This window comes from Phaenicophaeus curvirostris, chromosome 15, assembly GCF_032191515.1.
Source record: "Phaenicophaeus curvirostris isolate KB17595 chromosome 15, BPBGC_Pcur_1.0, whole genome shotgun sequence".
Lineage (NCBI taxonomy): Eukaryota > Metazoa > Chordata > Aves > Cuculiformes > Cuculidae > Phaenicophaeus > Phaenicophaeus curvirostris.
In genome coordinates this window covers 15364733-15380032 of record NC_091406.1, presented here as the reverse complement: position 1 = coordinate 15380032, position 15300 = coordinate 15364733, and the positions used below count along the sequence as shown (strand labels likewise).

The 15300-nt window shown below is 40.0% G+C and overlaps 1 protein-coding gene across 2 annotated transcripts in view; it reads left to right on the top strand.

Annotated features, from left to right (window-relative positions):
* The window catches only part of SLIT3 (slit guidance ligand 3), a 504299-nt gene that overhangs the window by 361618 nt on the left and 127381 nt on the right, over window positions 1–15300 (top strand). For both annotated transcript variants that reach the window (XM_069869312.1, XM_069869313.1), the window contains 2 exons: window positions 2887–3030; window positions 5664–5827. In XM_069869312.1, coding sequence (XP_069725413.1) covers window positions 2887–3030; window positions 5664–5827 — 308 coding nt within the window. The remainder of the gene's footprint in view (window positions 1–2886; window positions 3031–5663; window positions 5828–15300) is intronic.

Genomic DNA, 15300 nt, shown 5'->3' with positions numbered 1-15300 from the left:
CACAGATTCTATCACCGTGAAACTAGGCATTGAAAATTCATGCCAGGAGAACTTGTCACATTTTAAATTCTAATTTCTAGCGTTGAGTTTATTCATGTTTTGTTGCAACTAATCAGAGAATGTATTTGAATCGTGTGTATTCACTGCAGTTCTCAGTCAGCTTTGCTCTGAGGGCTTGTGAAATGGGATCGGTGATGGTTAGACTTGAAGCCCACCCTTCTCATGGGAGAGAATAGCATCTGCGCAACATAGTTCTGCTGTGTGTGCACTTCTTAAGTGTCACAAAAAGGCGTCTCGGTGGTCCGCATGTACAAATAAGACTGTAGTTCAGTTGTTGAGATTATTTTCCTTTTTTGCTTCATGCGTTGTTACAAATATTACTGTAATACTATAATACTAGAAAAAAAGACCTATTTAGCAAAAGAAACCAAAGGTCAGATGTACTTTCTGTTTTCTTCCTGTATGACTTTGGTGCCAAGCCTCTGTTGTGGAACGGTCAGTCTAGGCTAATGTGCTTTACCCAGAAACAGCGTGGGAACCGTGCACAAGGACAGGGGGGACAAACCGAAGGATTTGTAATGCCTAAATGCACATCTGGGGATATTGTTCAGAACTCAGTAGCTGATTCTACTTTCTATAACTTGTTAACATGTTCTTTATGGAAAAGGTATGGTACAAGCTTGAAAGAGAAGTGAATGGTGCACGAGAACTGAGAGAGAATGAAGATTGCTTTGTCTTGGACATGTGAATGGCTGTAAGAAGCAAGCAGGAAGAGGTGACATTGATCTTTGCTGATGGAGCAAAATCTCAGAAGTTGAATGCATGGGAGTAACTGTTCCTGTAGCGCAATATGAAAATTATAGGAACGGTTGGACTCGATGATCCAGTGGGTCTCTTCCAACCTGGTTATTCTGTGATTCTGTGATTCTGATGGAACCAAAAGGAGTGTGGATTAAGTGTCACAGAAATACAGGCTCCAGAGGGGTCGTACTATTGCTGGTTATGATTTCATAAAATAGTTCAAGCTCTTCATTCACGTGAAAATATAAACTCATTTATCCATTATTGCCTTCTGTGGAACCTTCTCTTATCAAACTTATTTTTCCACAACATATAAAAAAGAAAATTTGGGTAAATTGGTATTGACTTTTCTGTAGGCTATAAAGGTGACTTCTGCTCTGATGCCCTCATTCCTAAGAACTGCATTCCTGTTCTCCTTGAGAAAAGGGCTTTGCTGAAGTATGTGTCCATCATTTATGTATCACGATTATTGTAGCCATTTACTGCAGTAATGAGGCTCTGCCAAAACAACAGTAGGAGCAGGGAGCTGCAACGAGTGTGCAATGCTCAGAGGTTTCAGCAGTGCAGAGGCAGGGTGCTCTGCAGGGGAAGCACCTTCTGGAGTTACTTTTTGGAGCAAAAGAAAAGAATCATGAGCAGCAAACAAGAACCATTTCTTCCCTGGTAGGTTGCTCTGTCATCTGTAGTGGTGTATGTGCACTTTGTTGAAAATGGAAGCTGCCTGTGCTGTTAGAGATGTGTTTTAAATGATGTATTTGCTTACTGAGGAATGGAGGATGTCTTTTCCTTTTTATCTGTAATCACAGTTGTCTTCTGATTGAGTATCAGCACAATGCCTCTTAGGGGGCCACAATCTTTCAGTATTAAGCCCTTCAAACTCATTGTCAAAGTAGCAAGAACTTTGTGACCAACAGAACGGAGTTAACAGCGTGTATTGTTTGCAGTGTACCATTTTTCTCAGGCTGCTAGTAATCAAAAGATGTGGATTTTGTGTTTTCTAAGAAGAAAAGGTCATTTCCTGACTATTTGCCTTCTAAGTGTAAAATACCGCATATGCAGATGACAATGACAATTTATGTGTTCTCATGTTTGATTGTCTCAGAGGGAGATCCAGCTTGTTGTTGGGATTGTATATACTTGTTATACATGACAGAACTCTGGCTGGATAATCTAACAGAATTTACACAAGTACTGTCCAAGATTTTCTGGCTGAACTGATTAGTTCTGCCAACTGGCTGCTGTGTAGATGTGTAACATATTTTTAAAAAAACCCCAAAAGATGGGAATTGCTTTTGTTTTGTTTTTCCACAACTGCACAGGAATCTGGTGTAACTGGAATGGAGTAAGTTTGTAGAATTGTAGGACTGGAGAGGTTGGAAGGGACCTCAAGTGGTCACTAGCCATAGAGAGTGGACAACCCTTTCTGAAAGCAGAGCCTTCTCGTTAGGTCCAAGCATGTTGCTCATGACTTTTTTTTTTTGTATCATCTGGAAAACCTCCGATGATGGAGACTCCTCTGAGCAACCTGTTCCACTGCTTGACCATCCTCAGATATGAAGTGAGCTTGCCTTTCAGTAAGTTTTAATCCAGACCCTTCGCTCCTCTCTTCTTGTTTCTGAGAAGAATCATGTTTTCTTTCCTTCCATGATCAAAATAACCCTACACTGCTCACCAAAAGATGTCAGACTTCCAGATTTTCAGTTAGACTTGAGGCTATATGTGTGGGTGTGTGCACGGAATAGCAAGGTGGGGAGTATTGGCCATTTCTATGTATATTCAGCTAAAGACTTCTTTAAATATTTGTGTACAATTTTGAACAAAGGATAAGGATGGGCATGCAAAAAAAATCTTTGAAGTGTTTTGAGACCGCTAGCACTGCTACATGTCTGTATGTTCCCCAGCAATGACAGTACTGATGCTGATTGTGATTTTTTTCAGCTTTTTAATCTAGCAGGTAAATGAAGACCTTTAAATGTGGGTTCACTCTGGTGATTCGGTTGATACTTTTTTAGATTTTTTTTTCAGTCTATTTTTATTTGATTATTACAAGATTAATGAATTATAAACCTTTTCCTCCTTTTTCAGGCTTCTCAATGCCAATAAGATCAACTGCCTGAGGGTAAACACGTTCCAAGGTCTGCATAATCTCAAACTGCTATCTCTTTATGACAACAAACTGCAGACCATCAGCAAGGGGCTCTTTGCCCCTCTCCGATCGATCCAAACTCTGTGAGTATGCAGGCATATCACAAATGACAGCTCTCTCCTTTTTGTCCCCCAAAGATGTTCCTTGTATTTGCAGAGGATTTGCGTCTGACATTAAGATAATTTGGAAGAGACCCCCCCAGTAGCGTCCCCTTCATTTTCTTACAGAAATAAAGGAGCAAGAAAAAGAAATATTGCATAAATTCAGCACAGCCAGCTATCGATGCAGCCTGCCCAAAGTGACAAAGCTGTCATAAATGTATTAAACTACCAGAGTAATTAAGTTATGCTGTTTGTTTGAAAGATAATACATAAATTTGAGTCTGTACAATATATGAACAGCAGATTCTAGTAAAACCATCGCCTAACAGTTTTTAATGAGCCAGTGAGTTGGCATCTCTCCTTACTGGATCCGAGTTCGTGACTTTTGAAACCATATTTCAGCTGACAGTCCCCTTAAGGGAAATAATGCACTGTATTATTTGATCCATTAAGAAAATCCACTAAACGTTTTCTTAGAGTCTTTGAATTGAAGACATTAGGAGAAGATGGTTCAGAAGAGAAATTGGAAGCGAAAGTATATAGAAATGACCGTGTGTTTTACAGAAGAAGGTTCCATCCTGAAGCTGTGAGTAGTCGGATAATAAAGTAAATACAACTCCTTCAGAGCTGGAGTTGGCAGCCTGATGTAAATGAAAAAAATGAGGAAGAACCCTCTCACCCAATATTGTGTATGTGTGTTTATATATAATTTGTATGTGCCAAGATAGATATAAAGCTCTGTGTGTTTACGTAGTATGTAAGTATATGCATTTCCATTATTAAAATAAATAATGTGTATGTACAGATGCATATACTGCAATACACATGCACGTACTATCGTACTGGAAATTTATATGTATATACACACATGTACATATATATTCTGGTACTGAAAAAGCATTGGCCAAATTAGTTGTACAAATGTTTTAATTGATATAAAAATGGACTAATGGTGATGATTTCTAGCAGCGGGGTACCTGATACGTCCTCAGGCACCCACAAGCACAACCTCAATTCCCAACAAGATATCTGGCCAGCATGTATTGCTGCAAACAGCGAAGGTGTTACAGGGGTCGGATACAACCCCCTCTGCTACCACGCTTTGTGCTGCCACAACGTGCTCTGTGTGTACGTAGATAGACATGTAGACAGGGGCGACAGAAAAGGTTCATTTACCAAGGTTCATAAGACTTCTCAACTTATCAAACAGGCAACACCCTTAAGGTATAAAAATTTCTCCTTGGTTTCCAGGGGGGTTTATTGACACCCCTCATGGCTGTTACTTAGAATGGACTTGCTGCTTCTCACTGGGATCCTTTTTCATGAAATGTTTTGATTCATTCTCCTGGTTTTAGTGCTTCAGTGATTGCTGTTTTCTGCCTCTTTTTCTATACCTACAAAACCAGTCCTATCTCTGTGTGTTTGTTTGTTCTTTGGACCTTTCACACCAGGAATGACTCTACTACAACAGTAATCTTTAGTTTCTTCAGGCACTTTATGCTGCGAATGCTTTCACTTGCCACTCTTTGACAGCCCTTGCCCTGTTATATTTTATACTTATTCTGTTAAGTGACAGCTCATAAATATAACTGCAAACAGAAAAGAAGTTTCTGCAGGTAGAAAAAAAAAGAACAGTAATATAGCAGAGTTCTCGTGAGGCTTTATAACTTTATACCTCTGTCAAAATCAAATTTAAACATCTGTCTTTCTTTAAACTGTCTTTGCAGTTATTGGAGAGCCATGTCCTGCCGCCTTGGAAATTAGGGGGACTGGTGCAAGTTAACTTAACTGAGATCAGAATCAGGCTCTGAAAAAGACCTGACACTCTCCTGATATAGGGCTTAACTTTGTCAAGCAGAATAAATCATAACAGCAGCAGAGAAATGCTGTTTCTCTCTAAGAATATTCCAGCAGATTTCTATTAGCCAAGTCTAAATGCTCAGTTAAAATCAATGCTATAATACCTATTTCCACTTGTGTGGGAAATACGTTTTGCAAATTTTGGTAAAGGACAGAGTCAAGTTCTACCTTGCATAAACAGTTCAGCCTCAAAAGTGAAAATTTTTGGAAAAAAAAATACATATAAGGGGAATACTGTTACGCATGATGAAAATGTGGAAATATCAGTTTCCCTCTTGAGAAAAGAAGTTGGGATCACTTCTGGCTTTGCCTACAGGTCCAAGGTACTGTACTAATTCACATTTTGATCTCTATGAAACTGAGCTTGCCAATTACATTTCTTTTACTCCAGGATACAAAATGATCCTCAGGTCAGGTGCATCTAAAAGATGCATTTCTCTCAAAATCAGCATATCAAGGTTTTAGGCAAAAACATTGGTCTTTGTAGACAGGAGGTCTCTGTCCTTTAAAGCCAGCTTTGCTATCTTAATTTTAGTTTCCTCTCTGAAAGGACTTACAGGAGCCTTAATGAGCTACAAAATGTGATAGCTCACAGAATTCTCCCATTCATGTGCAGCTCTGTGTGGTTTCCGCCAGGCCTGGGTTTTTGGAAGCTTATTCAATTACTCTACTCTTCAGGTTTGCGTTTGTGAAAAACAGTGATGGAGTACAGTGTCACAGGTCACTTCTGATTAAACATCCCATCCTTCTCGCAGACATTTAGCTCAGAATCCATTTGTGTGCGACTGCCATTTGAAGTGGCTGGCTGATTACCTGCAGGATAATCCGATAGAAACCAGCGGCGCTCGATGCAGCAATCCGCGTCGCCTTGCCAACAAACGAATCAGCCAGATCAAGAGCAAGAAGTTCCGCTGCTCAGGTAATTCATTTATCCAGGCTGTACTGCACTTTCAATTCAGAAACAAGCAGGTCCAGAGAGCCTACTAATCGAATCTGCAGGACAGTGTTTGCCATAATGGATATTATGGAGCATCTTTTAAAATTAAATTTGGAAAATTCAGTTAGTCCTCCAGAAAGCCAATTACCTTATGGATTCTAAAAAAAAATAATTAAAAATCGGGGGGAAAAAAAGACAGTCTGTAACTGTCTTCTGCGTGTCTCTGAAAAACAAAGAAAAGGAAAAAGTGGGGCTTGTGGCATTTAATTTTAAATTTTATACTAGGTTATAAAATGACTAAGGAAAGCAATGAAGGTAACTATGAATCCATTTGGCAAATGTCATGTTTTGAAGGGCTGGAAGGTGGATGGATCATTGTTTATATTCAGGCAGAACTCTTATTGACCTTAAGGGGAGCTGAGCTTAAGTGAACTCTCAGACCTGAAAGCCTGAGAACAGCATGAGTGAGGTTTTGAGACAACTGGCAATGGGCATTTCTGACCTAAGCTGGGAGTGAAGCTGGGAGTGAATCTGGGAGTGAATCTGGGAGTGAGGGGATGGAATCACATACTTTCATAGCTTATGTATATATCTACAAGTTACATGCGATGATTCAAGTAAAACTACCATCAAAGTCGGTAAGATTTTTTGGTTTAGTAAGTTTTGAATAAAAACTTGGGTCATAGTTTAGACAAAGATTTTGTGTTGTGAGGGGGAAAATGTTTCCACTTGAAAATAACCTCTCGAGTAACATAAACACCTTTTCCTCAACCCTATCTGCTGTTTATTTATGGTCCACCTATCAGTAAAAGGACATTTATTGCCTTATACAACACACCTAAGCAGACTGCTTCTTCATATCTTTTTCTCTATTGGTTATGTGTATTCTAGATTATTGTGTTTTTGTATACTGTTAAGACAAGCTGGTTTCAGTGAGCAAATCAGTTGGTGTATTGAGAAAAAAAATGACTTATTGATGGTGTATCTTGCAGTGTTTTCTATAAAAATTACTATGATTTCTGGTATTTTTCCTCTGAAAAAAATCCCTCACAAAACCATGATTAATTGTATTCCTGGTGGTAAAAGATTAATGACTCTAGATGCGGATGCAGCACAAAACTGAATGGCAGCAGCCCAAAACAAGCCATTGTGCTTTGTGTATCTCTGCGAGCAATATGCTGAGCTGAACCTTCTCTTTATGGAGAAAATAAAATAAAGATAACTTCATTTGCAGTCAGGTTTTCCTGGGCATGCTTGTTAAAGTCTTCAATCACTTGTGACTCAAACCATAAAGTTTATAACCAGAACTGAAATTATGACATACTTTTATCTAGGTTTTTGGATTGTGTCCATCATAGTAACAAGATAATTAGTCAGTATTATTCATGTTTAAAGAAACTGGAAATGAAAATACATAAATATAATTTAGAAAGGAAAGTAGACTGCAGAAACAGATCAGTATAAATCTGTACCCAATTTGCCATTGTTATTTTCTTCTGCTTTTATTAATAGGCTAAAGAAATTAATGTTAAGTATGTGCATGCATGTCTTGAACAATGGTACAGGCTGTTGGATAAGGCAAACACCATCTGAAATCATTTATGAAAGATTGTTGCTAAGAAGAGCAGCAATGCAGAACACAGTACCTGGTGATGCTGAAAATAACATTTTGTGTGAGTTCTTATCTTGGGGGGCCTTTCTTGAGGCATTAGGGCTGGTTTTGCCTTGGTCTCCAGTTATACGAGTATATCAAAACCACATGGGAAAAGCATGAACCTGACTTATGAAGGAGGAGAGCTGGGATTGTACAGCTTCAGAACAAAGATTTCAGCAGGATGAAACTAATTCTATTCAAAAGCTCAATAGAGAAGGTATCCTTGTCTGTAGAGTTTCCAGATGGCAATGAGATACATTGAACTCAACTCACTGTCTGCTCACATGAGCCAGGGGAAACGTCTAATGGTTTAGAAGAATCTTAGTTTGTAAATCAATCCAGAGAACAGACATCCTTGGCACCTGTTCTGCTGAAGTTGTCCCTTTGAATCATGGCCACTTCAGACTTGGCATTTAGCAGCAATTTTCCATGTTTTCATTTTGAGGAATATGTTTCATCCCAGGTTTTAACCCAGCACGTCTCTGGGCAGAAATCCATGAGGTATGAGTCTTCGTCATTCAAAGGCAGATTATTGAGCCGTGATTGGTGGTATCCAGGGATAAGCCCACACAATCCCACTGGAATGGCAATGCTTAGTAGCTTGTCAGTGTCCTTGCTGGCTGTGGGATTCTCCCTGTATAGAATACGGGGAGAGAATCTTTTTTTTAAATCCTTTTGGTAATGTGCATCTCTATACTCAAAGGGTTCTTGTTTCAGGATCTTGATGTTTTTGTTTAGTATGTGTCGATGGTCAGAAAGATGGTTTTGGGGGGGAAAGACTCAAAGAATATGAGACCTTGGTTAAGGAAGCAGTGTAAGGGATTTTAGCCTGACCTAGTCTTTGACCTTTGAGAAGTGATTAGGATGCACAGAAGGTGTGAGCTCTGTGGGAGCCAGTGTCAGGATCATACCCAGGAGTAGTTAAACTTAGGTGAGCTTTTGATATCAGGGAGAGGATCAGTTCTGAAGTCATAAAATCCTGAGGTTGTTCTGAAGCAGTCTGTGTTTTCCATGTTTATTTGCATTCTACAAAGTATTATAAAGGGGGTTATCAGAAAGGACTTGGCGTGAAGAAAAGAAGTGGGATTGTTCAGTAAATTAAGAGAAGAAAGGTAAGCTTTTTGTACAGTGATAGGAGAGGGGAGTGGTTTTAAATTTTATCAGTTAGAAATGATAGAGAAACATTAAGAAGGTGGTGTCAAGAGGACACGCTCAGAGATGCAGACGGGATAAACAGAACTGCGTTTTATTAATTAAATGAAACGGTGAAGACAAAAGTGCGCAGCTTTTACTGATAATGATGGAGCAACATCTGCAAAGAGTGGTCATAGCAAGATTTTCCATGCAACAGGTAGATAATGTACATAATTCTATTTAAAAAGACAATTGGAAGCATTATAGAATAAAATGAAGGAACAGCAGGGTAAGGGGTGTGGTTTTGCCCAGGGCTATGAGACAGGCAAAGCTATCGAATATACTGTCAAATACGTTTAAGCCTCAGATTGCAAAAGATGCTATTTCCCCTGTTTTTCTGTCTTTCTTTTAGTGCAATGCACCAAAATAATAATAAACCTCTCCCTTGCTCAACTTGCTCCTCACAGTTACAGAATCTGAAACTAGAAAGGTTTTTTCTTGAAAGTGAAACGGGAGGAACAAGCTATGACTAATGCTCACTCTCTTCTCTTTAGAAAAGGGAAATACTGTCATTTTCAGTGACAACAATAAAATTCTGATCATCGTTTTCTTTTTGGCTGCATCTGGCCACTATGACCACCTACAAGATCCAGTGGTACTTGCCAGCCTTAGGTCAGCAGAGTCTCTCGTTCTTAATAGGAGTAGGGGTGGAAAAGGAACAACAAAAATCTTCAGCCCAGTAGCATTTGTTTTATTTCTCTACAGAGCAGTTTTATTTTCTAAAGCAGCGCTTGCTTTAGGAGGAGAGGAAATGAATCTATGAGCAGATTGTGTTGTCTCTGTGGTAGCTTGTTGTCACTTCAAAAGTTGGCAGGATCCTTGATTGCTGTGTGACACTGTATGAAATAGCTTTTGCAGAGAGCTGCCCTTGTATTCAGCTGCGTATCTTTTTTCCCCCCTGTGATATGTTTGCATTTTTCAGTATATTGTGTATTTCAAAAATGATGAAAACTTCCACCTGCTGTACCTATACAATCATCTTCTGATAATGATCAAAGCATAGGTATATCTATGAGCATCACACCGTGAAGGCTTTTTATCTTCTGATTCTTAGAAATCGGGTTGCTATTTGAAATACTATGAAGTAAACCAGTCTTCCTGCTTCCTCTTGCATTGAGGCATCCATTGTATGTAACTGACTTTAATTAGTTGCTTTGATTCCAGATAGTGCTGTACAAATCACAGAAAGAGGGAATAACAGGCAGGGGACAATGAACCATCTGCCCGCATGGTCCTCTCCTTTTTGGACACTGTTTTTTGTTAACCCAACCCAAATCAGCCAGCCTCTGTGGTACGTATGGATCCAGAGCTTGCATGTTTAGGACTAGTTTCATGTCTCTTGTCTTATCCCCTGTTATTAAGTAGTAATGTAGTTGCCATTTGTTCATTCATAATTTTAAAGGCATTTGATAAAAGCTCTTCTTCCTAATTGCAGTTTTCCTCCTAATTCTCTATGTGTCTTTTACAGTCTCTGTCTTCATACATATTCACCTTTATTGAGTTACCTGTCTACTTTGGAACAGAGTTCCTATTACTTGGGGTAGTATGAAATTTTCTCTCTTTTCTGTGTTGCTTCAGCCTTAGAAGCATAGAAATGTGATGGACAGAGTGTTCCCAGAGTGGAGAACACAGCTGCACATCAAGGCTTTTTGTCCAGTCCCCGGGCAGTTCACACATTTGCTGCCCCTTGGTCTCCCGAGGTTATCGCCTACTCTGTTCTTAGTGATGTGTAAAACACTAAGGTCTTTGAGCTCTCAAAATGAAAGGTGAAATATATTGTTACTCCTCAAGCAGTGTTTAAAAAAAAAATCCTGAAAGGGAAGTGAATTTATTCCAGATTTTAGATAATTTATCTGTTTCAAACACTCTGTTGTTCCCAGTCACTCTGGTGACATCTTTGCGAATTCCTTCCATTTTTAGTAAGCAAATAGTCATTTGCAGGCTATGTATTCGTACTGCTGCCCTTAGCATTTTCTGTTTGATAAAAAGCACTGATAGCCACCTGCTCTTGTCAGTCCTGTTACCGTGCTGCAGTGACACGTGCCCGCCGATTCACAATTATGCCTGCCCTGAGTGTGCTGGTCTCCAGCAGCTCCTGCCAGAGCTGCCTTCAAGACCTGACAGCCTGTAGGCTCGTCCATGCTGGTAGTGACAGCAGTGATGGTTGGCAGCCCTGCACAGGGTGCTCTAGACCTGGGCACCTTTGTGGGAAATCCTGTCTGAGACTGAGCTCCAGCACTTTTCATAAAATGATAGAATCACCAGGTTGGAAGAGACCCACCGGATCATCGAGTCCAACCATTCCTATCAAACACTAAACCATGTCCCTCAGCACCTCGTCCACCTGTCCCTTAAACCCCTCCAGGGAAGGTGACTCAACCCCCTCCCTGGGCAGCCTCTGCCAGTGCCCAATGACCCTTTCTGTGAAAATTTTTTTCCTAATGTCCAGCCTAAACCTCCCCTGGCAGAGCTTGAGGCCATTCCCTCTCGTCCTGTCCCCTGTCACTTGGGAGAAGAGCCCAGCTCCCTCCTCTCCACAACCTCCTTTTAGGTAGCTGTAGAGAGCAATGAGGTCTCCCCTCAGCCTCCTCTTCTCCAGGCTAAACACCCCCAGCTCTCTCAGCTGGCCTCCTCATAAGGCCTTTTGCTCAATGGGGCTTTTGCTTGAGCAGAGCGAGCGAAAGGAATATGAAACCTTGCCCATTATCTGGACGACTGGAAAACCAACTGCATGCAGATTTCTTTCTGTGAGGATTTTTTGCATGGTTTGGTTTTATTCAGTTAAATGCTGTGTGTTCTGTTCTCCCCTCCCGCACCCCAAAAGACACCAAGTCTTAGTAAAAGTACCTTCAGAAACTCTCCGAGTATAGCAGAACTGAGGATATGCGCTTGTTGTTCATGAGAATAATTTCATCTGAATGGAAGGTTATCAGAAACCAATCACCTGTGGATTAAATCCTAGACTGAATTCATAATTACGAACTTGCACGCTGTACGCTGTAACTGATAGGTGATAGGACAAGAAGGAGTGGCATCAAGCTGCGTCAGGGAAAGTTTAGATCAGACATTAGGAGAAATTTCTTCACAGAAATGGTTATCCAGCACTGGCAGAGGCTGCCCAGGGAACTGGTTGAGTCACCATCCCCGGAGGTGTTTAAAAGGTGAGGAGATGAGGTGCTTAGGGACATGATTTAGTTGTAGACAGGTACAGTTGGAGTTGATGATCTCTAAGGTCTTTTCCAACCTAATGATTCTATGAGTATGTTTTAGCTTTGGTTCGCATTAAATGTTTCTGATGTTCTAGCCATTAGAGAACACAACTGCTAAAATTTATAGTAATGGAGCTAAATTCCCTTGTACTGCAGAAATGCTCCTGTTGAAAAAGTAATTTAGCTGTACTGTATACTGATTATAGCCCTGCCTTTTCAGTAAATCTTTTATAGCAATTCAGATCTCTGTGATAATATTTGTGTCAGTTACTGTAACCCTTTACTAGCTCGTGGTGAACACTGCAGCAGGGGGAAAGTAGGCAGAATGGAACCCATTTTACTCAAGGAAGCATAAGCTTAACATAGACCAGGTGGGTCTGTTTGGCAGAGACTGTGGTTCTTAATAAGAAAGTCAATTGACGTGTCCCAGTTAAAAAGTTAATTTTAAAGCTGTGCCTCAACTTATTTTTAAGTTGAAGTAGTCTTCAAAAAAACCTAAACATCTGAACTATTTTGTTAGCACACATCCTTTGTTGTAATTATAGCAAAGAGGCAATGATCAGTGGGAGAGTGAATGTTGAGTCACAGATGCATCTGTATCACTTAGGAATCCAAATAACATCGTTGTCCTAGATTCCCCATATAGGCAGAGCACAGAGCTATATAGATTCTTCCCTTGAGATCCAAGTTGTCCTCTGGAGGTGGCATTAGCTGTGGCAGAAAGCTGAGTGATTACTCTTGTAAATTAGATGCCTCAAAAACTTACATGGGATAGATTGTTCTCTCACGTTGCCATCGTGTGTCTTGAGACTAAGCTGAGCAACATTTGCCAGAGATGCCAAGTTAGTGCTTTTTTTGTGTGTGTAGAGTGATCCCTTAAATAGGGTACAGAAAATAATTGGAGAGGCATTGGCATGAAGAGAGCTACTCAGCTAAAACCAGTGGCAGGAACGTTTGAGCCTGCAGTTGGACAATAAATTTTCATCTGACTATTCTGAGAATGCTGCAGTCTCCTGAGGTGTCACAGTTAAAAATAGGGTCCTATATACAAATTCTTAGCAAACTGCAGATTTAGTGACTGAGAAACAAACAGATCTTCATTTACCAGAGGTGAGTTAACATTAAGAGCAAAACATACAATGCTGCTTGGACTTAGAGTATATTTGAAGGATGGGAGTTTTCATGGAAACTGGCAAATATCTGGAGATATGAATATTCCTATTTTGGGGGTTTAAATTCATGCAGAATGATCCAAAGGCTTATGGAGTTCTGTTTTTTTTTTTAAATATAATTTAAATTGTAGTGTGCTTCTCTGATTTTTCTAATGTTTCCAAAAAAGCAAATGAAAGGCAAAAAATAAAAGGGAACTGGTGTCTATGAGCTCAGGTCCTGCACGTGGTTTGCAATAGTCTGCAATAAGCAGAAAGGCCAGAACGTGCCTGTGAAATATTTTGCCTCTCATGTGTTCTGGGGACATAAATTAGGGTTTTGGCAGACTTCTCTTTGTGTGCTGCTACCTCTTGTTCATTGTAGTTGATGATTAGCTTAGGTAGTTATTGTAAGCAGTGTTTAATTAGTACAGCAGAGGAACAGAGACTTGTTCAAAATATTCTCCAGGGGTTTCTCAGGAAGACGTTTGCAGGGCTGTGACTGTGTTTGTTTCCAGTAGGGCTGAAAGAGTTCATTGATGCTGAAATTACTGAGTTTATTACAGATATTCCACTTAATACTGAAGAATTGTATATAGTATAAAAGTCTTTGGAAGATATGAACTATTACTACTCATTGCTTAACAGTGTACTATGGATTAGTTCATTTGAAGAGCTCATGCCAGAATTGCTGCATTATTAAACCAGTGCAGGAGAAAGGATATGGAACTCTGCATCCTTCTTCGCCAGAACCATACAAAAGTATTGGCAGGAATGCTAGTTATAGGTATAATTTCTAAATAAACAAGGTGTGAGTTCCAGGGTTATACATACTTCGTATGAATCATGGAAGAAAATTAATGCCTCTTTGCGCCATGCTGCATGAGTCACAAAGGAAAATTAATAATCTAATTTTTGTGTCAGTTAAGACTCTGGCTAGTTTGGCAGCTTGTGGGTTTGAAGGTTCATTGTGTTAGGTTCCCCACAAAAGCTGCTTTAGTTTCTTAGATTGTACAGATAGACAGTAAATCAAATTGTCTTACTTAAACCCACAGTATGAGATGACTGCGTTAACCCTGTTCTTATTTTCTGGATTTCCCCAGCAATTGTGTGTTGGCTTCCTGCATAGCAATGCTAGTTCATGGCAAAATGGTGAAGCAGAGCACCTTGCTATATTACTTGTCACCTCCACTCAAGTACTTGCATTGTTCTCCACGTAGGCAATGAATAATCAGCTTGATGCTGACTTTGTTCTTTGGGCAACGCAAACCCCTTACTAAGGAAAGTAATATTTTTTTTGAAAGCACAAGCATTGACCTTCACTGAAGTCCAGCGAAATGTTCTGAGCAGTTGCAGAGGACAGCCACTTCCTCTCTCTTTCGTGAAGCCTGCAAGAATGTTAGAGGTGTGACTTTCAAAAGCTCTCTCCATTGGCATAACTCTGCAGGCATTAAAGTCAATGGGAGTTTTATTTCAGTGGTAGCAGTCAAGCCAAAACTGAATGCCCTACTTTATATGTCAAAGTTGCACAAATGACTTACAAGAAGTAAAGCTCTCTGAAATAATCAAGGGTGTTGGAAAGGGAGAATGCTTCCATCAGCAAATGATGTCGAAAATCTGACAAATATTATGCCAAGAAGCAGAATAACAAAATGCACCTGTTTGCTGTAATGCGTCTGTAGTAGCACATGTGCACTGCATTGCTGGAAAGTGCAGTTGAAATGGAAAGCAAAAAAAAAAAGAAAAGCAGTGGTAAACACAGATCATTGGTGTAAGTGCCACCAGCATGAAAGGCTGTTGGGAGCTGAAACAAGGCTCAAAGGGAGTTTGGGGAGCACTTAATGTCAGAGCTTGGCCATCAGCTCAGAATCTACTATTATTAATACAAGCTGTGGTATTTCTAGGATTGTATTTGAGTAAATGGAGCAAACCAAAACTGCATTTATACTGAAAGGAAACACCAGGAGAGAGTAAGTAGCTAATAAAGAGCTGCATAGATTGAACATTTAATATATGGTGGAAGCTGTGTATCCTTCCTGGATAGCTGTTTGCAGTGCTTGGTAGTATTTTCTATCGTATTAGCTCTACCTCTGAATTCACCTGGGCTCTGTTCTTGTACACTAACCCCAATTGTGCTCCAGGGTGTTCCTGCAGTTGTAGCGTAAAGGATGACCTCTTGTATCCAGCACCTTTTTGCATGGGTGGAGTGGAGAGCAGCTCTCCGTGAACCTTCAGCTTGTGCTTCTCCAT